Source organism: Octopus sinensis, linkage group LG11 (assembly GCF_006345805.1).
Source record: "Octopus sinensis linkage group LG11, ASM634580v1, whole genome shotgun sequence".
In the NCBI taxonomy this organism is placed as follows: Eukaryota; Metazoa; Mollusca; class Cephalopoda; order Octopoda; family Octopodidae; genus Octopus; species Octopus sinensis.
Window position 1 is genome coordinate 65,532,051 of NC_043007.1, and position 27,388 is coordinate 65,559,438.

A 27,388-nucleotide genomic window follows, 5' to 3' on the forward strand; every position below is an offset into this window, starting at 1 on the left:
TTATACTTCATGTTGTTTACACAGTCGGTGATGTCCTGTACCCATATTATGCATATTTGGAATTTGTATCTTTGTGGTTCCAGTACCGGTGGCACACAAGAAAACCATCCGAACGTGGCCGTAGCCAGTACCGCATCGACTGGCCTCCGTGCTGTGGGCACAACAAACACCATCTGATCGTGGCCGTTCGCCAGCCTCATCTGGCACCTGTGTCGGTGGCACATAAAAACACCATCCGAAGACCCGGCGACGTAGTCAGTCCACTTGTGCATACCTTCCTACTTATGACACTTGTGAAGACCTGTTGAGGCAAGTGTGTGACACTTGTGTAGACCTGTTGAGGCAAGTGAAAATCAAATCAAATCAAATCAAACCAAATCAAAATAGATGAACATCAATGGAATTTGTATCTTTGTGGTACCAGTACCGGTGGCACACAAGAAAACCATCCGAACGTGGCCGTAGCCAGTACCGCATCGACTGGCCTCTGTGATGTGGGCACATAACAAACACCATCCGATCGTGGCCGTTCGCCAGCCTCATCTGGCACCTGTGTCGGTGGCACATAAAAACACCAACCGAAGACCCGGCAAGACTAGTCAGGCCATAACCCGTGGCCCCTACTTGGGACGTAGTCAGTCCACCTGTGCATACCTTCCTTCCTTCTTGTGACACTTGTGAAGACCTGTGAAGACCTGTTGAGGCAAGTGAAAATCAAATCAAATCAAATCAAAATAGATGAACATCAATGGAATTTGTATCTTTGTGGTACCAGTGGCCCCTACCTGGGACGTAGTCAGTCCACCTGTGCATACCTTCCTTCTTGTGACACTTGTGAAGACCTGTTGAGGCAAGTGAAAATCAAATCAAAACAAATCAAAATAGATGAACATCAATGGAATTTGTATCTTTGTGGTACCAGTGCCGGTGGCACCCAAGAAAATCATCCGAACGTGGCCGTAGCCAGTACCGCATAGACTGGCCTCCGTGCTTTGGGGACATAACAAACACCATCCGATCGTGGCCGTCCGCCAGCCTCATCTGGCACCTGTGTCGGTGGCACATAAAAACACCATCTGAGCGTGGCCGTTCGCCAGCCTCGTCTGGCACCTGTGTCGGTGGCACATAAAATCACCCACTACACTCTCGGAGTGGTTGGCATTAGGAAGGGCATCCAGCTGTAGAAACACTGCCAGATCTGACTGGCCTGGTGCAGCCTTCGGGCTCCCCAGACCCCAGTTGAACCGTCCAACCCATGCTAGCATGGAAAACGGACGCTAAATGATGATGATGATGATATATATATATATATATATATATATATTATTTAATTGAATGCCACACTTCCATTTCCAAGTAAGTTTATATATGATAGATAGATAGATATACGAGATCTGATCAATAAGTATCCGGACTGTTGCCATGGTAATGAAGCTAAAGCACACAGTGAAGCTGCTTGGCACAGATTGACACTGACCTCTGCTGTACAAGTGCACTAAGTTTTAACATTGTAGCTCACTTCTGCTGTTTATTATGGCAACAGTCCAGATACTTATTGATGAGACCATGTATATATCATCATCATCATTTAACGTCCGCTTTCCATGCTAGCATGGGTTGGACTATATATATATATATATATATATATATATAAAACACAATAGGAAATTTGAAATTTTTTGGTATTATTTTTTCACCATTACATGTGTTTCATTTGCTAATAGGAATTACCTAGTTTTACATGTTAGATAGACATCTAAGGAATTGAGGAAGAATATGATGTGAGTGTTTGTGTAGAGTCAGTGATAGCGTGTGGAGAATAAAGTGAGAGTGAAAAGGTAATGGATAGCATTGAAGATGGGTGATGATAAGCAAGAGAGTGGTGGATAGTCATGGAAGTGAGTATTGTGTGATAGAGGAGGGGGTAATGAGAGAGCAAGAGAGCATGATGATTAGCCATAACTTGAATATGGACTGGTCCAATGTTATGTCTTCCCTCATTGCAAAGAGAAGAAAAAGTGTGATAGCAGGATGGTGCATTGGTAGGAGACAAAGAGAGTGACAAAGTGGATAGAAAAGGAGATGTATTATTATCATTGTCGTTGTTTAACGCCCACCTTCCATGCTGGCAGGAGCTGGCTAGACAGAAGACTGCACCAGACTTCTTTGTCTGTTTTAGTACAGCTTTTACAGCTGGATGCCCTTCCTAACACCAACTATTCCACAGAGTGGACCAAGTGCTTTTATGTAGCACCAGCACAGGCAAAGTCAGTTTTGTCATGGTTTTTACTGCTGGATACCTTTCCAAATGCCAACCACTTTACAGTGTGGACTGGATGCTTTTAACATGGCACCAGCACTGGCAAGGTCACCAAGCAACTTGCAAGACAAAGATCTTTTGAGAGTGAAAGGGGCATTGGAGGAGGTGATCTTGTGTCAGATGATGAAAGGTTAGAGTGTATGTAGATACTTAATATGAATATAATAATTGGCTGAGGATCATATGTAGCTATTACACATCCCAATCACCATCACAGTCAACAATTTTATAGTCTTTTTTCTATGCTTGTATAATTTGAGCAGGCAATTAACCACAGTCCTTTATCATCTCCTTTGTGACATTCAACCTCATGGGGGTCTATTCTCTTCACTTTGCACCATATTCTTGGTCTCTCTCTTCAACAGTTTCCTTCCACTTTGAGTGCACGACACCTGTTTGTGAATCTGGATCCTTCCACATGCTGTCACAGTACTTTATGTGTGTGTGTGTTTGTTTGTGCTTGTACAATTGAATAAACAAGTGAAAATAAGTTATATAGATTCATATGAATTGTTAATTTTGAAAATGCCTGTTTTTCTTTCTGTTAATGAATGCTAGGTTTCATGCAAAAGTTTAAATATTTCGGCTGAAGATACTCAGGATTTATACAAGAGTTTTGGTGATTTCCAATCTCCAGAAATGGATTCAAACAGCTTGAAGTTTCCTATTGATTCCCAGGCATCACCTATGCTGGATGAACAAGGGTTAGTATTGAACTAGGATTTCATTTGTTTTTGTTTCATTAACGAAATCCTAACTGGCTAACAATAGTTATTTTTTACTAAATTCATCATTATTTTTAAAACTAATTAAAACAAAGCAGTGTATTTCAACAGATATATAATAACAAAAGGGTTAACCCTTTTGATACCAACCCACCTGAGACAGCTTTTGATTGTTTTAACCCTTTAACATTCAAATTACTCTGTCAAATTTATTCGCATTGATTTGAATTAGTCCTGCATTATCTTTTAGCTTTGAGATTTCAATAACATGATTGTTTATTTTTAGAATGACATTGTAGGTTAAGTGTGAGAGGTCAGATCTGGCCACTTTTGAAGATTAAATAGATAGGTTATTTTGGCCAGATATGGCTGGTTTAAATGCTAAAGGGTTACAGAGGTCTGAATTAAAACCTTCCATCAAAATTTCATGTTAGCATTCAAGCCATTCTGTCAAATGTAATGCTTATTTATTTATTCACATTGTTTTGAATTAATAACATATTATCTTGTAGCTTCAAGATTTCAATGATGTAGTATTTTAATTTTAAAATGTCATTATAGAGTAGGGGTGAGGGGCTGGATCTGGCCAGTGTGATCATAAAGCAGGTAAAAATTTTGAATGGATATGGTTGGTTTAAATGCTAAAGGCTTAATTTATGTTTAGCTTAATAATGACTTATTTTATTGAATTCTTTATTTCTTACAAAATTAATTGAAACAAAAGCAGTGTACTTCAACAGAACGAAGCTAACCAGAGAATCTCCATTCCTCCATAGAACATTACAAAATACTGATATTTTATTTGAAATTCTTCTGCTGCCATCCTTCCAATCTCCTGGGCCAGAATATTTGTTGTGAAGTTCACTTTAAATTATTAGGAGTTTCTTCCTCTGTTCAGTAATGAATTGCAGTTTTAATGGTGCGATGTTGTTGTGAGATTTCTAGCCGCTGTCTCCTCTACGTTAAATTTTCTGCATTTGTAGTAAATGGACATATTTGAATATTTCAGATTTCTGCGAGTTAAGTCTTTGGGTGTGACGACCCACCAGCCTAAGCGTTCAGCACTGGACTCATTGTGTGATACTCAGGACAATATGGATGATGTTATTGGATTATGCTCTGGACAGTTTGCAGGTATATATTTGGTTTTCTAATCGTCCATTTGTCATGTATGGCTGTGCAACAAGCATGTATACATGTGCAAACACACACACATGCTCACACATATTTATATTTATATCTATTTATATGCATACATTATATACCTTGGAATAGGCACAGCCCTGTGGTTAAGAAGTCTGCTTTAGAACCCTGTGGTTTAGGGTTCATTCTCTGTGTATGGGTGGTGTTAGCTGGTACCTTCCACTTCAGCTGTAGGTTGCCCAATGCTTTGTAACTGAATTTATCTGAGAAACTGGAACTGAAAGAAGCCTGCCACACACACTCTTTCTCTCTCTTTCTCTCTCTCTCTCTCTCTCACACACTCACACACACACACACACACACATGCTAATGTCAAACCGTGAGAACGAGTGCTCGACACTGCTTTGTTGGGTAAATATTTTTTTATTTGTGGGTAAAGAAGGCTACCATTGGTTTTATGTTGAGAAGTCTCTGCAATTATCAAACCTATCACACAGGACATAAAAAATTTATTGCTGATTTAAAATAGGTAAGTTTTGTTGAAATTTTATCATAATTTTCTTTTACTTTGTTTTTTGTTCTGAACCTTAGAAGCCGCTGAAGAACGAACCAAATCGTGCCGAACTCTTTTCAATGACAGTATTAACTTTAACTCACAGTTTCCACTCAGGTAATCTTTTAATTTTTTGTCCTGAGGTACTACCTTGAATGGTGTATGTGAACAAATTGACCCCAAAAAGTGATAGTATGTTGTCAACTTACTGTGACAGTCCCATAAAAGGGAAGAACACTACCGTTATTTAGCCCTAGGAAACACCGTTTTCTGTTGGACTTGACACATTTCCTGTGTCTTTATGTTTTCAAAGTGGAAACAAGTACCTCCACCCAGCAAAGCCAGCATCCAGGGACTAGTTTCAGAGTCATTGCTCATCATCAGTCTGGAGTAGCATGGCTTGCTAGCTGTCAATGCTTTTGAAAACATATATATTTTAAGTGAAATACATTCACTAATTTTTGAAAATAGAAATAATACATTTCTAAATTGACCCCAGTTCCAATTTTCTCAAAGTCTGGTACTTACACCATTGATCCTTTTACCAGACTGCTCAGTTATGGGGATGTAAACAAACCAACATCAGTTGTCAAGCAATGGTGAAGGTCATACACAAATATACACTCATAGATACATGAATATATACATATATATATATATAAATATATATATATATGAGAGAAGAGCTACCTTTGTTGGTAGCTAAGGGCCTCTCCCTCAGAGTGAAAAGCAGATTGTATGATGCCTGTGTATGTACTGTTATGTTATATGGCAGTGAAACATGGGCTTTGACTACAGAGGACTTGCAAAAGCTTGTGTAGTGGATGCGTGGATGTATTAATAAATACATAAGTGCTTTGTAATAAATTAAAGATTTATTATCACTACATCCATTTGTAAGCAATGTTACACATCGCTTGTACAAAATGCATATTAAATAGTGGTTGCAAATAATACATATTAAAGGAATGCATAATACAGGATACACATTAAAGCAGAATATGTTTGATGGTGCGTGTGTGTAAATCATGCATGACAGAGTCACCTTTCTGATTATTCTTTCGTCGTCCTCATAAATGCGTGTCGTTCTCTTAAACGTTGGTTCGGGTTCTCTCTAGATACCTATTTCTCCGTTCTATTTATAACATCTCAAATAGCCAGAAAAATAGATATACCGCAAGAGTGTTATTGCGTACAGTAGGTCGCTGGTCGTCCTGTTAAACTTCGCCTGACCTGCTCGGGTCAGAGGTCGAAGGGAGACGATCCATCATTTTTTGTCAGAACAAAGAGATTCTGATTTCGCGCCTTTGTGCATTGGTATTTTACGACCAATGATTCTTGGGTCTGATTTCGAATCCAAGCTTTGAGAAGGAAGTGCTAATTCTTACACTACCCCCCTTCTAGTGAGAAAGCCACAGAGATCGAACGATATTGGAAATGTATTATTATTATTATTTTTATTATTATTTTTTTTTTTTTTTACACATTGAACGATAAAAATATGGATGAAAGGTTTACAATTTGTATGTGCTATATGGTGGGCAATATGTATATGTGCCCAGGCAGAATTATGTTGGCGCGTTGAAAGAGATGTGCGTCTATTGATTACTCGACCTACTAGAGGTCTAAAAGAGACAAGGTATCTTTCAGTGGAGAAAAAAAAAATCGAGTGATAGCACGCATGAGAACAAGATTTGTAAATGTGTGTGGATATACAGTTAGCAAAAAAATATATTTATGAGAAAGCAAACATTTTGAAAAGAAAACAAAAAATATGTACATGCAAAAATGAAAGAAATGTTCATCGGCAAAGTTCGATTTTGAAATGTTCCGTAAAAGTTCATACAGACAGTTTTTGTTTTCATTTTTTTTTTCTTTACGTACACAAATGTTCTTTGATTTCTCTGGGTGGGTGATGCAGTTATGTGTTCACTAGGAAGATGGATACGTTAGGAGTTCAGAACTTACCCGAAAAACTTGCACAAACCTTGCTGGCCATCGAACTGTTCTTCCTGATTTGGTGTGTCGGGGTTGTGCAGCATCTGTGGTGTTCGCTGGAGTTGCCGAGTCTGTTTGAGGAAAAGAGGGGACTGAATGTAAGTCCTCCTCGATGAAAGCTTTTTTTAAACGATCAATCGAGACCGTATTTCGTTTACCTCCAATATCGAGGACGAAATACTCGGGTTCTCTTTTGATGACCTTGTAGGGCCCGGAATATGGTGGTCGAAGTTGAGAGGGTATCCCATCATTCCTCACGAAGACATGAGTCCATGTGTTGATATCTTTTGGGACACGTGAAACGACGTTCTGTTGTCTGGGGCCTGAGGGTGATACTTGTGACATGGATGTTCGTAATCGGTGCACATATTGTTGTGGGTCAGGGAAGTTTTGTGAAACAGGTTCGATCATCTGCCCAGGTAAGGTGAGTGTTGTGCCATAAACGAGTTCGGCTGGAGTATATCCCAGTTCTTCCTTAATCGTGGATCGAATTCCAGGAGGATGAGAGGGAGATGTTCCAACCAGTGAGAACTGTCTGGAGCTGCTTTTATAGATGCCTTGAGTTGGCGGTGAAAGCGTTCCACCATGCCATTTGCTGCAGGGTGGTAAGCTGTAGTGCGGGTGTGTTTACACCCAGGAGACGAGTCAGCTCGGTGAAAAGGTGGGAATCGAACTGACGTCCTCTGTCGGTGGTAATTGTTGCGGGTGTTCCAAAACGCGAAACCCATTGTGATATCAGCGTTTTAGCGACCGTTTCTGCTGATATATCAGATAGGGGCCAGGCTTCGGGCCATCGCGAGAACCTATCTACGCAAGTTAGCAAATATGAATAGTTCTGCGAAGGTGGCAGGGGTCCAACGATATCAATGTGAACGTGCTGAAATCGTGCATCGGGCTGCGAAAATGAACCGATTGGTGATTTTATGTGCCGGTGGATTTTCGCTTTTTGGCACGCAACACAGCACTTGGTCCATTCTCTGATATCCTTGTTGATACTGGTCCACACAAAACGGGTCGATATTAGCTTTTGAGTGGCGCGAATACCAGGATGTGACAGAGAATGTAGAGCGGAGAAAACTTCTCGACGATATTTCTGTGGTACATAAGGGCGTTGGTAACCAGTGGAAATATCACACCATATATGGGCTGTGGATGATGGTAGTGGAACATGCTGAAATTGCAGAGATGACGAATTCCGGAGCTTTAGAAGTTCTTCGTCATTCTCCTGGTCAGCTGCTATACGTGCCAGATCAATTGTAGACGTGGTGTGGATAGCATTGATCTGCGCACGTGAAAGTGTATCAGCTGCCACGTTGGTCGTCCCTTTGATGTGGCGTATATCCGTCGTGTACTGCGATATGAAGTCGAGGTGACGAATTTCTCTCGGCGAATGGCGATCCGGTTTGGTGTTAAATGCGTATACTAATGGCTTGTGGTCGGTATATATGGCAAAATTGGTACCTTCTAGCATATGACGGAAATGCTTAACGGCCAGGTATGCCGCCAATAATTCCCGACTGAATGTGCTGTATTTGGTTCCGCGGTTTTTAACCGCTTAGAAAAGAAAGACAACGGTTGCCATATACCGTCAACAAGCTGTTGTAGCACACCTCCGATTCCGGAATCGGATGCATCAACGAGTAAACATCGTGGGGCGTCTGGTTTTGGATAAACCAACATGGTAGCGCTAGATAACGCTTTTTTCAGGGCAGCGAAAGAAACGAGTTGATCTTCGGTCAGAGCTATATCTGCGTTTTTGCAGGTTCGCTGACGTAGCAAATCCGTGAGCGGTTGCGCTATTTCAGCGAGGTGGGGCACGAACCGTCGATAGAAATTCGCTAGACCGAGATATTCCCTTAATTTGCGGAGAGATGTGGGTGGTGGAAAATCCACGATGGCCTTGACTTTCTCGGGAAAGGGGACGAATTCCATTTTTATCGACTATATGGCTGAGAAAATGAAGGGAAGCAACTCCGAACAAACATTTAGTAGGGTTGATAACAATTCCAAATTGACGTAGTCGTCCGAATAGCAGGTGAAGGTGTTGATTATGCTCTTCGTCCGAGTTACTGGCCACGAGTATGTCGTCTATGTAGGCATAGACGAAAGGCAAACCTCTAGTCACCATGTCGATAAACCTTTGGAATGTCTGTGCCGCGTTTCGTAAACCGAAAGGCATACGCAGGAATTCAAACATTCCGAAAGGTGTAGTCACTGCTGTCTTTGAGATGTCTGCAGGTTCGACTGGGATTTGGTTGTATGCTCGCACCAGGTCGATTTTTGAAAAGATGCGAGCTCCATGCAGCGAGCTCGAAAAGTCCTGAAGAAAAGGCACCGGATAGGCATCACTGATAGTGCTTTATTCAGTGATCGATAATCGCCGCAAACCCGCCAATCGGTCGATGATTTTTTTGGGACGCAGTGTATCGGCGAGGACCAGTTGCTGCTGGAAACGCGGATGATTCCGAGGTCGAGCATGTGCTGGAATTCCCGCTTGACGGCCTGGAGACGATCAGGTGGTAACCTTCTGGGCCTTGCAGCAACAGTGGACCGCTGGTTTTGATGTGGTGGGTAACGTCGTGCTTTATCGGCTGGTTATGAAAAACTGGCCGGGCGACATCTGGATAATCATTCAGGATGGAACTGTGACGAGTCGTTGTCGTAAGCATTACAGTTGGGCTGACTGTGTCCATTCGAGGGCTATACCGCGCACAGTAAGCTTGGTGGTGGTGTCGACAAGTCGTCTGTTCTTTATGTCTACCAGGAGACCGAAATGATGCAGGAAATCGGCTCCTAAGATAGGGGTCGGCAGTTTAGCGACGACGAATACCCACTGAAATGTGCGGCGTAGTCCTATGTTTAATGTTAGGGACTGTTCACCGTAGGTTGGAATGGGTGAATGGTTGACTGCCTGAAGACAGACTGATGTCTCTTTTCTTTTTCCAGAAGTGTTGGAGACTGGGATGATGCTGACTTCCGCACCTGTGTCAACCAGGAAACGCGTGCCTGTTACACGATCGCAAACGAAAAACAGGCGACTGTGTGGGTGCGAACCAGGAATTTCCGTCGCGTTCAATTCCTGGCTGTGCCGTTTCCCGAACTGGGTGAGGAAAACGAGCACGGTACCGTACATTTTTGTGCCCGTGTTCCGAATGTTCGGTGGTACCAACACGTGTCATGTGAGTTTCGGGTAGCACTGGGGCTTCGAGACCGTCTGCCATCTCGTCGAGATCGGCTGGTGCTTCGACGCTGGGGACTAAACTTTAGGGCTTGTATTTGGGCTGTGAGAATTTGTATTTGCGCAGCTTGCTGCGTCATTAATGCACGCAAATCCGAAATCTCTGAAGAACTGGTTTGTGCACGGAAAGGATTGGTACTGGGAGCGGCTGGCGTCACCGTCGATACCGTTGGATATCTGTGCGGTACTTCGGCTATTTTGTCAGCTAGCTCCGCCAGTTCTTCAAGGGATGTGTTTTCTCTGGTGGACGCGAGAACAACCTGGGTATTGGAGGGCAGACGCTGGAGAAAAAGTTGCTTGAAGATTTTTTCTGGGAGCGTCTCATCTCCGAGAAGCTGTTTCATTCTCCGAAGAAGCTGGGACGGCGTTTTGTCACCCAATTCTTCCGATATCAGAAGCTGGTGAAGTCTTTTTTGTTGGGATTCTGAGGTTCTGTTTATTAACGTGGTTTAAAAACTTCATATGAAACAGAACCGGGTGGTGCCATGATAAGGTCGCGTATCACGTTCGTTATTTCTGGTGACAGAGAACTGATAACGTGAGAAAGTCGAGCCGCATCGCTCGATATTCTGTGAGAGGCAAACTGTGCCTCTATATGGTGAAACCACAATGTCGGGTCGTGTGTCCAGAATGGTGGAATTTTTAACGAGATCGCCGCTTGGAATGCCATGTCGATGTTGGCCGCTGGTTTTTGTTCCGGGAGATTCATTGTTTTTGTCGGAATTTTCAGTTGCTTCGTTGCTGGTGATGTGCAAACTGTAATTCTTCGACGCGGTTGATGAAGCTGGTTCCAGGGAAGGCGCGATTCGTTTTACGGGGTCACCAAATGTAGTGGATGCGTGGATGTATTAATAAATACATAAGTGCTTTGTAATAAATTAAAGATTTATTATCACTACATCCATTTGTAAGCAATGTTACACATCGCTTGTACAAAATGCATATTAAATAGTGGTTGCAAATAATACATATTAAAGGAATGCATAATACAGGATACACATTAAAGCAGAATATGTTTGATGGTGCGTGTGTGTGCGTGTGTGTAAATCATGCATGACAGAGTCACCTTTCTGATTATTCTTTCGTCGTCCTCATAAATGCGTGTCGTTCTCTTAAACGTTGGTTCGGGTTCTCTCTAGATACCTATTTCTCCGTTCTATTTATAACATCTCAAATAGCCAGAAAAATAGATATACCGCAAGAGTGTTATTGCGTACAGTAGGTCGCTGGTCGTCCTGTTAAACTTCGCCTGACCTGCTCGGGTCAGAGGTCGAAGGAGACGATCCATCATTTTTTGTCAGAACAAAGAGATTCTGATTTCGCGCCATTTTGTGCATTGGTATTTTACGACCAATGATTCTTGGGTCTGATTTCGAATCCAAGCTTTGAGAAGGAAGTGCTAATTCTTACACTTGTAAGAAATGAAGCTAGCATATTCTGCTGGATGGGTGTTGTCATTGTGCTTGCACGTCAGAGTGTAAATGATCTATAAAGAAAACTGGGTATAAGAGGTATGAGATGTTGTGTGCAAGAGAGAAGACTGTGCTTATTTTTGGTCATGTGATGCATATGGATGAGGACAGCTGTATAAAGAAGTGCCTGGGTAGACCCAGGAAGGCATGGGACGAAGTGGTGAGAAAGGATTTTGAGACAATGGACCTCGCTGAAGAAATGACAAGGGTCTGGGTGATATGGCGATTTGTTGTACTCGATAAGACATGTCAAGCTAAATAAAGTCGCTGTTTTCCACACATAAAAGCTTGTTCTTTCAGGTGTCGGTGCCACTTAAAATGCACCCATGCTGGTGCTGCATAAACACGCATGTGCCAGTGGCATGTAAAAAGCACCCATCATACTCTAGTAAGTCGTTGGTATTAGGAAGGGAATCCAGCCATAGAAACCATGCCACAACAGACAGTTGGAGTCCTGACAGCTCCCTGCTAGTCAGCTCCATGTCAAACTGTCCAACCCATTCCAGCATGGAGACCGGATGTTAAATGATGATGATATTTATGTACCTGATGAGCTTCTTTCAATTTCTGTCTACCAAATCTACTCACAAGGCTTTGATTAGCTTGGGGCTATACTAGAAGACACTTGCCCAAGGTGCCATGCAGTGGGACTGGACCTAAAACCATGTGTTTGGGAAACAAACTTCTTACCATACAACCATGCCTTTGCCTATTAAAAAGTGTATTGGATGATGCTAGTGGTTTCAGATTTGGCAGAATCTAGACGATTGATCTGAAACAAAGCAACCACATGCCTAACCTCACACACAGTAATACTGCTTATTCATTATTATTTCTTTTCTGTATGCGTGTAAAAGAAATTATCAATTAGCATGGCGATTATTATACTAATTGATAATTTCTTTGACAGTAGTATAACTCTGTTTGTTTATCATGTCCAGGATTCTGAATAGCTGTGGTCGGTCCATTGTTATTATTCTTAGGATTATAATTGTTACTATGTCATTAAGAATTGTCATTGCTTTGCTGTGACTAGCTGAATTGTTACACTTATTTGGAATTCATTGCTGTCAATAATGCATTTCATTTCACTACAGTTTGTTGTCAATATTGTATTTTTACACTACATTCTGTTACACCTTAACTTTTATTTTTAATTATATTAATTTTCAAATGTAGAAGTGAATAAATGGCAAGAGAATTGTTGGCTGACATATCTTTTATCTTTTACTTGCTTCACTCATTAAGTTGCGGCCATGCTGGAGCACTGCCTTGAGGAATTTTTAGTCAAATGAATCGACCCCAGCACTTTTTTGTTAAAGCCTGATATTTATTCTATTGGTCTTTTTTGTCGAACTGCTAAATTATGGGGACATAAACGCACCAACACCAGCTGTCAAGCGGTGGTGGGTGACAAAAACATACACACACAGAACATTGTTCTTTCAGTTTTCATCTACAAAATCCATTCACAAGGGTTTGGTTGGCCTGAGGCTATAGTAGAAGACACTTGCCCAAGGTGCCACACCGTGGGAGTGAACACGGAGCAACATGAAATGAAGTGTTTTGCTTAAGAACGCAACACATCGCCTAGTCCAGGAACTGAAACCACAATCTTGAGATCGTGAGTCCAACACCTTAACCACTTAGTCATGTGCCTCCACATACCATTGTAGAAAGAGACTTCATTGTGCACATTACATCATCAACAACATATTTGCCCCTCTTAGCTGCTATGTGTTGGATGGGTGTTTTTGAAGTTTTGTTTTATGACCAGGTGCTTTTTCTGACTCCAACCATTTTTATTTGCCTCTTATGACATAAATGAAGGTGCATGGCTTAGTGGTTAGAGCATCAAACTCACAATCATGAGGTAGTGAGTTTGATTCCTGGCCGGAGTGTAATTTGTGTTCTTTGAGCAAGACACTTTATTTCACGTTATTCTGGTGCCAAGCTGTATCAGCCTTTGCTTTTCCCTTGGACAACATTGGTGGCATGGAGAGGGGAGGCTGGTATGCACGAGCGACTGCAGCTGGTCTTCCATAAACAACCTTACTTGGACTTGTGCCTTGGAGGGTAACTTTCTATGAGCAATCCCATGGTCATTCATGACTGAAATGAGTGCTTTACTCTTTTTTATGGCATACATGGATATGGTGTAGTTATTCTCAAAGTCAGGATATGCCTGATACTCCTGGTGTAAAAATAACATAAATAACAAATGAGTTTATCTTGCCTCTTTATACTGTAGCTACCACAAGAATTTCTCAGTATTCAGAATCAGACTAAAAATCAAGTATGAATGGTTATTCTGCACTTCTCTTATAAAGCAATGCATGCTAGGGTGAATACTGTGGATTATTGCCATGTCCCTCAACATTTCACCTCATTGTTGTAGCATTTCTGGATCTAATTTGGGGTTAAGCAACAGTTTTCATTAAGTTTACTAAGGTAAATGTAAGTGCCTTTGTTTTTTAATAGATGACATTTAATTAGTATTCTTTTTGTATATTGGTTCAATTCTTCAGTGGAAAATTCTCCTGGAACAAGAAACCCGAAAATAAATATTTCAGTGTGGATGGTGATGGTGAAGGCTTTGGAACTTTGAAGTTACTGTCTGATGATGAAGATAGCAATCGTGGAAGTGGCAAGGTATGTTAGGAAAACATTCATACTCTCCCTGTCTCTTGACTAACAAAATGTCTTTTATTTAGGCACAGACATACCAGTGTATTTGAAAATCTTGCTTTCCAATCACATGGTTTTGGGTTCAATCCTATTGCATTGCACTTTACACAAGTCTCTTCTCTTATACACCCAGGCCATGTGAACGGATTTGGCAGACAGAAACTGAAAGAAGCCCGTTGTCTGTGTATTTGTTCATTTTTCTGTATTGAATCTTTTCTGTTGCTGGCTCAGATTTTGAAATTTTAGAATTGAAAATTTTCAAATTTGGTATATTTATTTAATTTTCATGTTGAATCCAATTTTGTGATTCATTTATTCCAGAAAATGTTCAGAAAAATGTTGCAGATGTTTCAAGTTGGATAATTTTTATCCAGTCAAGTCTGTGTTTGGTTTATGATTATAGTTTGGCTGGAGGCGCAATGGCCCAGTTGTTAGGGCAGCAGACTCGCGGTCGTAGGATCGCGGTTTCGATTCCCAGACCGGGCATTGTGAGTGTTTATTGAGCGAAAACACCTAAAGCTCTACAAGGCTCCGGCAGGGATGGTGGTGATCCCTGCTGTACTCTTTCACCACAACTTTCTCCCACTCTTACTTCCTGTTTCTGTTGTACCTGTATTTCAAAGGGCCGGCCTTGTCACTCTCTGTGTCACGCTGAATATCCCCGAGAACTACGTTAAGGGTACACGTGTCTGTGGAGTGCTCAGCCACTTACACGTTAATCGGATCAACCGGAACCCTCATCGTCGTAACCGACGGAGTGCTTCCATCCATAGTTTGGCTCATCATCAAAGAAACTAGCTAGGCTAAAAGAACCTACACATGGGGATAATGGTGGTTCTCTTGTTACTATGCACACATGCACAAATATATCTGTGGCTTTTAATTTACTAAAATTACCCATAATTTTCTAACTTTAAAAACTATTGACTTTTTATTTTTTAATTTATGGCAAAAATGAATTTTATTTTCACAATTAGCATACAAAACTAAATCAGTAAACCAAATTCGAAAACAATTGGCACAAAATTTAAAAACATAGAAAACTGTGACAGCAGCAAAAAGATCCTCTATATTTGCACAGGTTGGATGAATATGTTCTATACATATACTCGTTTACTTGTTTCAGTCATTTGACTGCGGCCATGCTGGAGCACCGCCTTTTTAGTCGAGCAAATCGACTCCAGGACTTATTCTTTGTAAGCCTACTACTTATTCTGTCGGTCCCTTTTGCCAAAACGCTAAGTAACGGGGACGTAAACACACCAGCATCGGTTGTCAAGCGATGTTGGGGGGGGGGGGACAAACACAGACACACACACACACACATATATATATATATATATATATATATATATTTACACAACAGGCTTCTTTCAGTTTCCGTCTACCAAATCCACTCACAAGGCTTTGGTCGGCCTGAGGCTATAGTAGAAGACACTTGCCCAAGGTGCCATGCAGTGGGACTGAACCCGGAACCGTGTGGTTGGTAAGCAAGCTACTTACCACCTAAGTCAAGTACTCAGTCCTGTAATTGAGCAGAAAATATCTAAAAATACATTTGCTTATTCAAATATTTGTAGTGTATTTATTTGTGGTCAAATTACTTTGAAAGTTGGCTGTGTTGCAGAAAATACTTAGTTTTTAGTTTTAATGTAAATTCTCATTTGTTCTAAAAATTAATGCTGTGCACATTTGATTGCTAATTTATTCTTCCGACTGGCACTCTGTTGGTTATGGCAACGAGGTTTCCAGTTGATCCATTCAACGAAACGGCTTACTTGTAAAATTAAAATGCTAGTGGCTGAGCACTCCAAAGACATGTATATCCTCAATGTAGTTTTTAGAGAGGTTTGGCATGACATAGAATGTGATAAGGCTGTCCCTTTGAAAGAAAGGTTCAACATAATTTTGCCAGCTCAGGTGACTAGAGCAACATGAAATAAAGTGTCTTGCTCAAGGATACAATGTATCACTGAAACGAAACTTGTGACTGAGCTGAATACCCTAACCACTAAAGCATGTGGCTTCACAGCTGTCTAATTTATTATATACTAGTATAAGGTAGCAAGTGGAGGCACATGGCCTAGTGGTTAGAGTAGCGGACTTGCGGTCGAGGGATCGCGCAGGTTCAAATCTCAGACCAGGTGATATGTGTGTTTATGAGTGGAACACCTAAGCTCCATGTGGCTCCGGCAGAAGGTAATGGCGAACTTCTGCTGACTCTTTTGCTACAACTTTCTCTCACTCTTTCCTCCTGCATCTTGCAGCTCACCTGTGACGGACTGGCGTCCCGTCCAGATGGGGAACCTATACGCCAATGAAACCGGGAAGCCAGTCCTTATGAATCAGGCATGGCTTGAAAAGGAACAAATAAAAATAAGATGGCAAGCTGGCAGAATCGTTAGCGTGTCAAGCAAAACACTTAGCAGCATTTCGCCTGCCTTTATGTCTGAGTTCACATTCTGCTGTGGTCGACTTTGCCTTTCATCCATTCAGAGTTGATAAATTAAGTATCAGTCAATTATATTAAACCCCATTATTTCACTAATTCTCTTCCCCAAAATTTCAGGCTTGTGCCTTTAGTAGAAAGGATTATATACTAGAGAAAAAAAAAAGTCACTCAAAAAGACAGTGCAAAGAATTGTTAGTAATAAAGTAAATGTAATTGGTAACAGACATGGGCATATAAACATAACCTTTTTCGCTTTGAAACTTACAGGTAAGCTAATTTGTTCCTTTTAGAGTTAACATACATGAAAGTTTCAATAAAACCTCTGAAAATAAATCACAAAACTTGAGCAACATGTGCATCAATTTTAATAGCAAATGTTACAGAATGTAACTGTAAATAACTGCTGAAGGTAAGGATTAAAGTTTTCTCCCTTAGTTTGGAGAGTTCAAAACTTGCTTTAAAACTAACAATATTGGACCAATTATCCAGCAGGGTTGGGACCAGAAGTATCCTGAATTTTCTGATTTTCTGTTTTTTTTTCTTAGAGACAGTCTAAATATATGCTTAAGATATAAAATAAAGTATCAAAATTAAAGTGTTAAATTGTATTTAATAGATTCAAATTAACATGAGCATATAAGCTGGTCATATCCAGCCCAAATCTGTTTGGCTAGATCTAGCCTCTTACACCTTCCCTACAATGTCATTCTATAAATAAGCATTATAAGTAAAGAACAATTTTATTTAACAGATACAAATACAAATTAATACACTTGTTAAACAAGAGTATATTTAATCTGTATCAATCTACCTCGTGATATAAAGAACAGAACTATTTTTAACACACTGTATGCAAATTAGCCAACTTCAAAAAACAGAGTCTGTTAATTCAGTGCAAGCTATGGTATCTTAAAATGGATTTCTGGAGGTACCATAGAAACTAGTGGCATGGTTGTCTGGTAAGAAGCTTGCTTCCTGACCACATAGTTCTGGGTTCAATTCCTCTGCGTGTCACCTTTGACAAGTGCCTTCTACATCAGCTATGGACTGACCAAAACCTTGTGAGTGGATTTGGCTGATGGAAACTGAAAGAAGCCTATTGTGTAATATATAGACACTTACACATGTGTGTCTCTTTGTGCCTGTCCCTCATCACCATTCAGCAACCAATGTTGGTATGTTTATGTCCCCACAACTTAGTGGTTCAGCAAAAGAGACTTGTTTGATTGAAACACTCAAGGCAGTGCCCCAGGATAGCCACAGTCAAATGACTGAAGCTAATAAAAGAATAAAAGATAGTGTTTTGATTCAGGTAGTTTCAGGTGGAACAGCACCCAAAGATATTCCCTTTTGAGCAGATTTGTGTTGCATGGGATATTAAAAGTTAACAATCTAGTTCATTTGTAGCTGTACAAGTATTTGCATATAGAAATATTGGGTGGGTTGGAGTCCTAGTGGAATGGTTAGCAAATTCACTTTGCAGACATGACACCTAAAAACTGGTTGGATGGAAATACTTTGCAAACCTGTTGGGTAAACTGTACATGTAATTCAAATGGCCTGCTTTCTGATACAGTGTGTCATGCTATTTCAATGTTATTGTTATGTTAAATGTCTTTGGCATACTTGTCCACTGAACTTCACTGTAGGCAAATATCTTCTACAATGGTATTGGGCCAACCGAGATTAACTACCCCTAGATAGAGCTTCTTAACTTTGCTTTTCTAAATTCATATTGTGTATTTACAGGAAGATGACAATGACACCGATGTTCTTAATGAAAGTGATGATGATGACGACAATGGTTTCAATGTTGGTGGTGGTGGGGGTGACGATGATGCTAGTATTGATGATGTAAACTCTGAGAAGGAAGAGGATGAAAATGGCAGCACACAAAAATTCTCAGGATTCACATATGGAAATACATCTAGGTATGAATTCTAACATTCTCTGTGTGTGTACATATGTGTGTAACATGATATATATATATATATGATGGGATAAGATATGATACGATATATAACAGTATAACAGGATGTGATACACTATATAATAGGATACAATATGATATATATTATATGATATATAATATGATGTGATACATATACAATATATAGTATAGATAATATAAGGATTTGATATATAATATGATATGATTTATAATATATATGGTAGAATTTATAATACAATATATATGATATGATATATATACATCTTATAATATATATAATATGGTATAATATGTAGGCATACCTCATCTGACGCCTGTAATTGATTCCAAGATGTGACTTGACTTGAAAAAATGGCATAGCATGTAAAATCATTTTTACAAATTTGTTAGCTTCTATCTGTTTTAAAAACTGGTTTGTTGTCTTCCACTCTCTCTCTTGATGAACTCATTGATATGACTGGTGTGTCACGGAGCTCCTGCCAACAGATTTTGAATGAGAAATTGCAAATGAAAAAAGTTGCAGCGAAATTTGTGCCTTGCTTGCTCATGGGAGATCAAAAGCAGTCATGACTGAATGCATGTTGTGAAGTTGATCCGGACCTTTTTACAAAAGTCATCTCTGGTGATGAAAGCTGGTGCTATGGAAATTGCAGGTGTTGTAGAGGTGAAGAAAAAAACAATGGATATGTTAAAAGGCATCACTTCACAAGAATTCCAGTAATTCGAATAGTAGAAAACGTGCCTGGACTGATGCATTGCTTCAAATGGAGAATACTTCAAAGACGATAAAAGTGTAAACATGTAAAACTAAGTGAATAAAATAATATTGCAAAATTCTGGTTACTTTTGGGTACCCCCTCATATATGTGTATGTATGTATCATATATGTGTGTATATATATATATATATATATATATACACACACACACACATACATGCATATATATATATTCTCAGTATAGAAGACATTTAGTAGCACTCAAAACATTCAAACTTAGAGTCTGATGTCTTTACAATGGATCAATTCCACAGGGTAAAGAATGGCTATAAGGGATTGAGTTGGGCGAATACAGAAGCAATTATGCAGATGAACAGATTGAATATTATAAATTTGGGTATGAAATACAAACTATGTATGTATGTATACATGCAAACAAGAGAAGGCAAAATGTGGAGACTTTCAGATGATGAATATTTAAGTATAAAGATACAGATGTTTATACTGATAGATTCAACTTACACAGAGTACAAACATGTTTACATATTTTGTATTTCATTCACTAATTATTATATTTAATATCTAATTTGTTTATATGCATAAATGCGTATGTGTGTGTCATTGAGTCACTGTATTATTTATTTAAAAAATATATCTTCTCTTTCTCATCTATATTACAGGAAAATCAGAAGGGAATTTTTGGAAGATGAAGCTGAACTCTCAGGTGAGATTACTTCATATATTTTATTTTATGGAAGAATAATAATAATAATAATGATAAAGCAAAGACTGAAGGTTTCATATTGGCAGCACAAAATGAAGGCTTGCCTACTGGTTGCTGAGCACCACTTTAGATTAAAACCGAAGTCAGTAACAGAATAGTTCCCTTTTCCCCATATTAAACACATTCAAGACAAAAGATTACATATCCAAAAGTGGACTGACAAAGTTAGGAGTTATCGTTGCAGCAAATTCTATCACTGAAGCTGCAAAGAAGACCACTAGGTGGCTTTTGATAAGAAGTGCATGCCACTGGTTTGCTGTTGCTGCTGGGTTTACTAGCTGGGACTTGATCAGCTCCGGCTGTGTCAACTGGGTGAGGTTCTGATGTTGAAAGACGTTAAACCTGTCGAGGCCCTTGAATCATCATTGATGATGTATCCCAGAGTGCCCAGAGGATGTATCTTTAAACTATGTATATTCGAAAAATTTTTTAAATTAGTACAAAATTTTTCTCATCCATAGAAAAATGAAAATTGTATGGGAGGCAACTCTGCAAGTGATTGTCTCCCTTAGCTTATATATATATGTATCAGTTCTTAGGCTTGGTAGTGAATAACCGTTTTAAACATTTAATACAATTATTTTTTTACCTGTTTAAAGTGACTGCATTAAATTGGTTGTTCCTCCTTTTTGTAGATGTCATGTCAGTTGGCGTTAGCTTTTCACCATTTTTGTCAACTGACCGACAATAGACTGTACGTGGTTGATAGAGAAGACGAAATCCCTGAAATTTCACCTTACCCTATTAAGTAGCAAAAAGATGCATTGCTTAATGTCATCTTACAAAAATAAAGAAAGCCAATTATGAATGGTGCAATTTGAGATAAACTATGTGATGGTCATGGGTGGAATTCATGGTCAGATATATAAGCAAAGCACCTTGCTGACTGTGATAGTTACAGCCACGAATCATTTGGTACCAGGCTGTAACTATCACAGTCAGCAAGGTGCTTTGGCTTATATACATCAGATCATGAATTCCACCCATGACCTTCACGTAGTTTATCTTAAATTTTACTATTTAAATTGGCTTTCTTTATTTTGTAAATTTTGAAATTTTACCAACATCTAAAATTATATCATCGTTTTAATTATCCTATTATCATCATATCAAAAAATCATCATCATCGTCATGGGTAGAGTGATGATGCTTTGCTACTATATAGTTATTTTAAACCATTTTTCATATAATGTGGTTATGGTGGTGAATTAGCAGAGTTGTTACAGTTTTAGATAAAATACTTTTCTTTCGGGCTTTTTTATGTCTTTGGTTCAAATCCCACTGAGATCAAGTTTGACATTCATCTCTCTGGGGGGTCAATGAAATTAAGTGCCACTGAAATATTGGGGTTGTTTCTACTTTCTTTCTTATCTCTTTTGGTGTTTCTGCCTCTTCTCATTCTATCAGAATTTGGCTGTGCTCTGCCTTAAAGAAGGTTATAGGAGACCCCTTAAAGTATCGGTGATGTCGGATTGAGATTGGAGGTTCTGCTAACAGGAGTAAAAATCTACAGAACTCAGAAGAGTGACTCACACTTCTTTGCAGTTTCAGATGAAATAGATGTAAGGGAAGGGGCATGATCTTTGTAGGCTCACACCCAAGTTGGTGAAATTGAGCCTCTTCATGTTCAGATTGGGTATCAGTCCATTGCTAAATGATTGCAAAAAAACACTAGAGAGAGATGTGAAATTTTATAGAATAACAGTTTTTGATCTGGGCATGAAGTGTTTACTGGGGGAGCTGCAAAATCAGATACTGTAAGGTAAGAGTGTCGGGAGAGGTAGGGATGAGTGGGTCAGAGATTTTAACAATTTTGCTGTGGCTTTTGCCTACTAAATAATCTACAATTAACTGCAATGACTGATTTTCTTCTTTCGCCACCAAGTATATACTCAAAACTCAGTACCACTAATGAACACATTTCCACACTCCACTACCACTTATACACACATTCCCATGTCAAAACCACTTGTGTGCACATTCCCACATGTCAACACCACTTATGCACACTTCTCACATGCCAACACCACTTGTGCACACATTCCCACATGACAGCACCACTTGTGTGTGCATTCTCACATATTGACACCACTTGTATATGACAGCACCACTTGCACACACATTCCCACATATCAGCACTACTTGTGTATGCATGCCCATGTTAGCACCACTTGCACACATTCCTGCATGTCAGCTCTACTTGCATACACTTTCTCTCATGCCAGCTCCACTTGTGCACCCTTCCCACATCTCAGCACTACTTGTGCATCCTTTCCACTTATCAACACCACTTGTGCATGCATTGCCACTTGTTAGCACAACTTATGCATGCATTTTCACATGTCAGCACCACTTCTGTGTGCATTCTCACGTGTTGGCATCAGATATTTACACATTCCCATATATCAGCACCACTTACGTACACATTCCTACATGTCAACACCATTTATGCACATGTTCCCACACACCAATGTCACTGCAAAACATTTGCACACCTCAAAACACTGACACAACCTTATGTTAACATTTGAATATCTTTCAGGGAGTGAATATGACAGTGATGAGAATGACAATCTGGATGATGAATTTGACGTGATGGAAGAGGAGGAGGGTGACAAAGACATCACACTTGATAATGATGAGCTTCGTAACCAGGTCGGCAGAGTGCATCTGTAAGTTAGTCTGACTCTTATTGTTGTTGCTATAGTTTCTGTTGTTTGAATGCTGTTGGTACTATTCTATTGCATAAATGAATAATGATTTACAAATGTCTGTGTGGAAACTGAAAATTTGTTAACCCTTTTGTTACCATATTTCTGTTGAGATGCTCTGTGTTTCTTTATTTTAAATATAACAAAGAATTTTGTATAATAATTTAGTTATCATTAAGCTAGTGTTAGGAACATAAATTGTGAATAAAGGTTTGGTGGAGGATAGTAATTCAGAACTTTTGAAAACAAGACATTTGTACTATAGAGCCAAAGGCAGTTTCAGCCAGGTTGGTATCAAAAGGGTTAAGGGTGTCACTTTACCTGGTGGGTATGAAATCAGTTCCTAGATCAGGGAATCCGTATGCATTCTGCTTCAAATGTAAGAGCAAGTGTTATTGGGCACAAGCATGGCTCTGTGGTAGGACGCATATTTCTCCATCATCTGGTACTTGGGTTCAATCCCACTGCATGGCACCTTGAGCAAGTATCTTCTACTATATGTGCAATTTCATATTTCACTATAGGATGTATCTGTATCAGGACAATTAGCCACCTTGGACAATTCCCCCCTGGTTAATTACCCCACCTCCAATATACTGAGATGTTTTAAATCATCTGTTGTTCTCAGGTAATTTATTTTGGGTGTTATTGTCCATGCCAGGTAAATGTCCTAGACTCATATCACATATATGGGATATTTTTTTTTTGTTTATGGGAAAAATGCAAAAATAAGAGTGAATATTTATTTTATGAGTGCTTTGTATTAAGTCTATAAAATTGTGCATAAAATATATAAAGTGCTTTAAGTAATCATATTCCAATTTCTTTCAATTTTCAATGAGTAGCAGATGAACAACTCTTTTCATACAGACAAAACACAGGCTACGCTTTCAGCTTTTTTAGATAAAGTTTTTAGATATAACCCAATAGGTTTACTATTAGTTCCATGAAATATTAATGGATTCTACTAAGTGTGTATCATTCCACCTATGATGACCAGGTAAAATGAATATTAAAAAATATATGAAAGGAAAATATAATAGAAAATCTGTCAAATAACACAGATGACAAAGATATTGTTTTGGTCAGCGGTGTCAAATTCATTTGGCTTTGTGGACCAGGTTGAATCATAAACTAAATCTCATGGACTAGATGGGGACAATTATTCCTGAAGTCCCTATTCATAATGCAGGCCAAATTAAGTGGATAAATGGAACAGTTTAAATTGTAACAACTTGGAATGCATGCTTGTAATATTTTACAGAATATTTTAAAATTAGAAATAATAAAAATTTCTGTTTATAAAATCAAGCTGGGAGCTAGACCAAGCACTGCTGTGATCCTGATATAATCCAAAGGCTGTATGTTTGTTTCTCTCTGCCCCTCCCCCTCTCTATCATCCTGGGTTATGTTGTACTTACTGTACTGTCAGAATTGTAATTGTGTTCTCTGATCCATCATCCCTTTCTTAACTCTTTTTTTACCTTTCCTATACTCCATGTAGTAAGAACATGATTGATGATGATAAACGGGAAGTGATGAAATTGCAAGAGATGTACCTTCCTGATGGTGACCTCTATTCTGAAGGGGCGGGCAGAAAACGGCAGTTCAGATGGAAATACATTGGTAAGAATTCTATCCCTTTTGTTAATTTACTCTTTTCTTTGCCATCTTTTTCCCTACTTCTAAAATGTTTTTTTTATCAATTCTTCTATTTTCTTTAGTTTTTCTATTGTCATTTCCCCTATCAACAAATCATCCACAGGCTTTGCACATTTGGAGGCTTGTGAAAAATCCCTTAGTTGAAAACTAGGTAAAGAAGTTGGCAACAGGAAGGGGATCTAGCCGTAAAACAGTACCTCAATAATATTTTTGTCTAACCCATACCTTTTTTCTTCGATGACAGATGAAAACTCACAGCAAGATATGTTCCATCATGAATCGGATAAGGAAGAAAATGAGGAAGAAGAAGGAGATGATCTGAAGTGGAGAGTTGAGAGACACAACCGTGAGAAATGGTTGGCTGAAAATGCAGTGAGTTTATTTTGTTGCCTTATTCCCATTGAAATATCCTGTCTTTATTTCAATTAATTTTGAAAATTATGAATAATTTGTAACTCCTGATCAAGCTGGTGTTTGGAACATGACTTAATGATGAAAGATTTTTATTTAGGTTACTTTAAAACAGGAAAGACTGTCAGAAATGGACAGTCTTAAGCAAAGTGGTATCAAAAGGGTTTATCTTCTGCTTCTTTTATCATCATTTTATGCTCATTTCTCATTCTAGCATGGGTTGGACAAGTCATGGTCTGAGTCTGTTCTTATTTGAAGCTATTTCCCTCATAGTTGGAGGACTGTTTCATTTGCATATTCTATTTTAGGCTTGGTTTCTATGTTAGAATATCTTTCCTAATACCACTATCACTTCATGTAGTGTACTAGGTGCATTTTATTGTGGCATCAGCACTAGAGTAGTTGTCATGTCTTCAGCAATCTAAAGAGTCCTCACTCTCTTACATTGTCACCTTTTAGAGTGTAAAGGGATCAGCATTTAATGGACTACCTTATCTCCTGCAACACTAAAGAATCCTCATTTTAACCCTTAAACGTTTAAATCGACAATATCTGTCCCAAATATTCTATCTATTTTATATGTAAACTGGCCAGCTCCAGCCTCTCTCATCAACCCTACAATGTCATTCTAAAAATAAACAGTCATATCATCGAAATCTTGAAGCTATGAGATTAGTGTTTGATTAATTCAAAACTGTGTGAATAAACAAACATTGTATTTGATTGGGTAATCTGAATATGAAAGGGATAAACATACTCTTGAAGTCAAGTAGTTGGTGTTACTGCAGAGTTCCAGGTCAATCCTAATTGAGTAGCCGTATGATCCAAGGTGTTCCAGCCATGACCATCATGTCTTTTTTGCAAGGACCCCAAGACCATATGCAATATATCTTTCTCTTAGACAGTGGAGACATTTGAGGAAAATTTGGTAGCTATTTCTAACAGACTGAGCACCTATGTAGAGGCTCTCTCATTGGCTTTTGGAGTGTTGGATGCTAAGCATGGTTACCAAGGCATTGTATTCTCTTCAAATTCTAGGCATTCTACGGCCTTAAGTGCCATCAGCAAAATCTAGTCTGTTGCAAACGTTTGGATTTGGCCTTCAATCAAGAGATCAGCTCAGTTCCTTGTTGTTCTGCTTCTTGTGGCACTTTACATAGTTTGGTAGAGGATACAAGCTGAAGAGGTGTTCCAACAGAAGTTCACTGTCAGATACAACAGGGATCTGGATCTTAAATCCCATGCAGGTTGCTACCTTATTTTCTTACGTCTCCACTTGCTGCCACTAAGATCCAGCTGATCTATTTACCAAACTTGAACTGGTTGTTGTGGCACTTATGATTGTTTTTCTTTGAACTCCAGCTCAGCTGTGATGAAGCTGATCTATGGATCAAAGCTATGACCATTCTGTAGTTATCTTGTTTCTTTCCAGGCATTGTATGTCTTGGATTGTGAAGGCACATGGCCCAGTGGTTAGAGTGTCGGGCTCACAATCATGTGGTAATGAGTTCGATTCCTAGGCTGGGTTCTGTGTTGTGTTCTTGAGCAAGATACTTTATTTCACATTACTCTAGCTGTTGAAATGAGTAGCAAAGTTACTAGTGCTAAGCTGTATCATTGGATAACATTAGTGGTATGGAGAGGGGCGCCTGGTATGCATGGGCGACTGCTGGTTGTCTATAGACAACATTGTCTGGACTTGTGCCTCAGAGGGTAACTTTCTAGTTGCAATCTCATGATCATTCATGATCGAAGGGGCTCCTTACCATTATCTCTTGGATTACACTATCCAAAGTGTCCTTTATTTAATTTTTTCTTTAGGTTGGCAGGATGTGATTAGATTTGGCTGCTGCCTCTAGCAGGTTGAGTGACCATGTACAACCTCCTTTGTTACTTTATTGTGGTGATTGTTGGTGTTATGACAAAATTTTGCAAATGATCTGATCAATCTCTTTACCAATCAATGTTTTATTCTTGCAGCCTGAAAAAACTGAAACAGATTCCCAATTTCTTAAATTCGGTCAAGTGTTTGTTAAACAGAAAGGTAATAATAATAATAATAATCTTTTCTACTAAAGGCACAAGGGCAGCAATTTTGGGGAAGGGGATAAGTTGATTTCATCAACCCCAGTGTTTCACTGATATTTAATTTGACCTCGAAAGGATGAAAAGCAAAGTTGACCTTGGTGGAATTTGAACTCAGAACATACTAATGGGTGAAATACCACTAAGCATTTTGTCTAGCGTGCTAATGATTCTGTCAGCTCATCACCATAACAATATCAATAATGATGATGACGAGGAGGAGGAGGAGAACTCAGAGAGTACAAACCTCTGCCAAGGCTAGCCAGAGATGATTTTTAAAATGAGAGTATCTGAAATAAACTCAACTGCTCTCTCAAACAAGAATACTAAAAGTGAACCTGAGCACTCTTCAAAAATTAAGTAAAAAAAAACGGAAAAATAATCCAGAATCCTTGTCCAGCACTGGGTTGGTCCCAAAATCTAAGTAGTTCATTCCATTCACGAGGCCAAACATCCTTGAAATTTTCATTCAAATCC

The 27,388-nt window shown here is 39.2% G+C and overlaps 1 protein-coding gene across 1 annotated transcript in view; it reads left to right on the forward strand.

Moving 5' to 3' along the window:
- The window catches only part of LOC115217680 (claspin-like), a 74,787-nt gene that overhangs the window by 32,760 nt on the left and 14,639 nt on the right, over positions 1-27,388 (forward strand). Inside the window, exons 16-25 of the mRNA XM_029787431.2 lie at positions 2,879-3,024; positions 4,055-4,179; positions 4,780-4,858; positions 13,978-14,101; positions 18,339-18,520; positions 19,939-19,982; positions 22,585-22,714; positions 24,258-24,379; positions 24,660-24,787; positions 26,807-26,870. Coding sequence (XP_029643291.1) covers positions 2,879-3,024; positions 4,055-4,179; positions 4,780-4,858; positions 13,978-14,101; positions 18,339-18,520; positions 19,939-19,982; positions 22,585-22,714; positions 24,258-24,379; positions 24,660-24,787; positions 26,807-26,870 — 1,144 coding nt within the window. The remainder of the gene's footprint in view (positions 1-2,878; positions 3,025-4,054; positions 4,180-4,779; positions 4,859-13,977; positions 14,102-18,338; positions 18,521-19,938; positions 19,983-22,584; positions 22,715-24,257; positions 24,380-24,659; positions 24,788-26,806; positions 26,871-27,388) is intronic.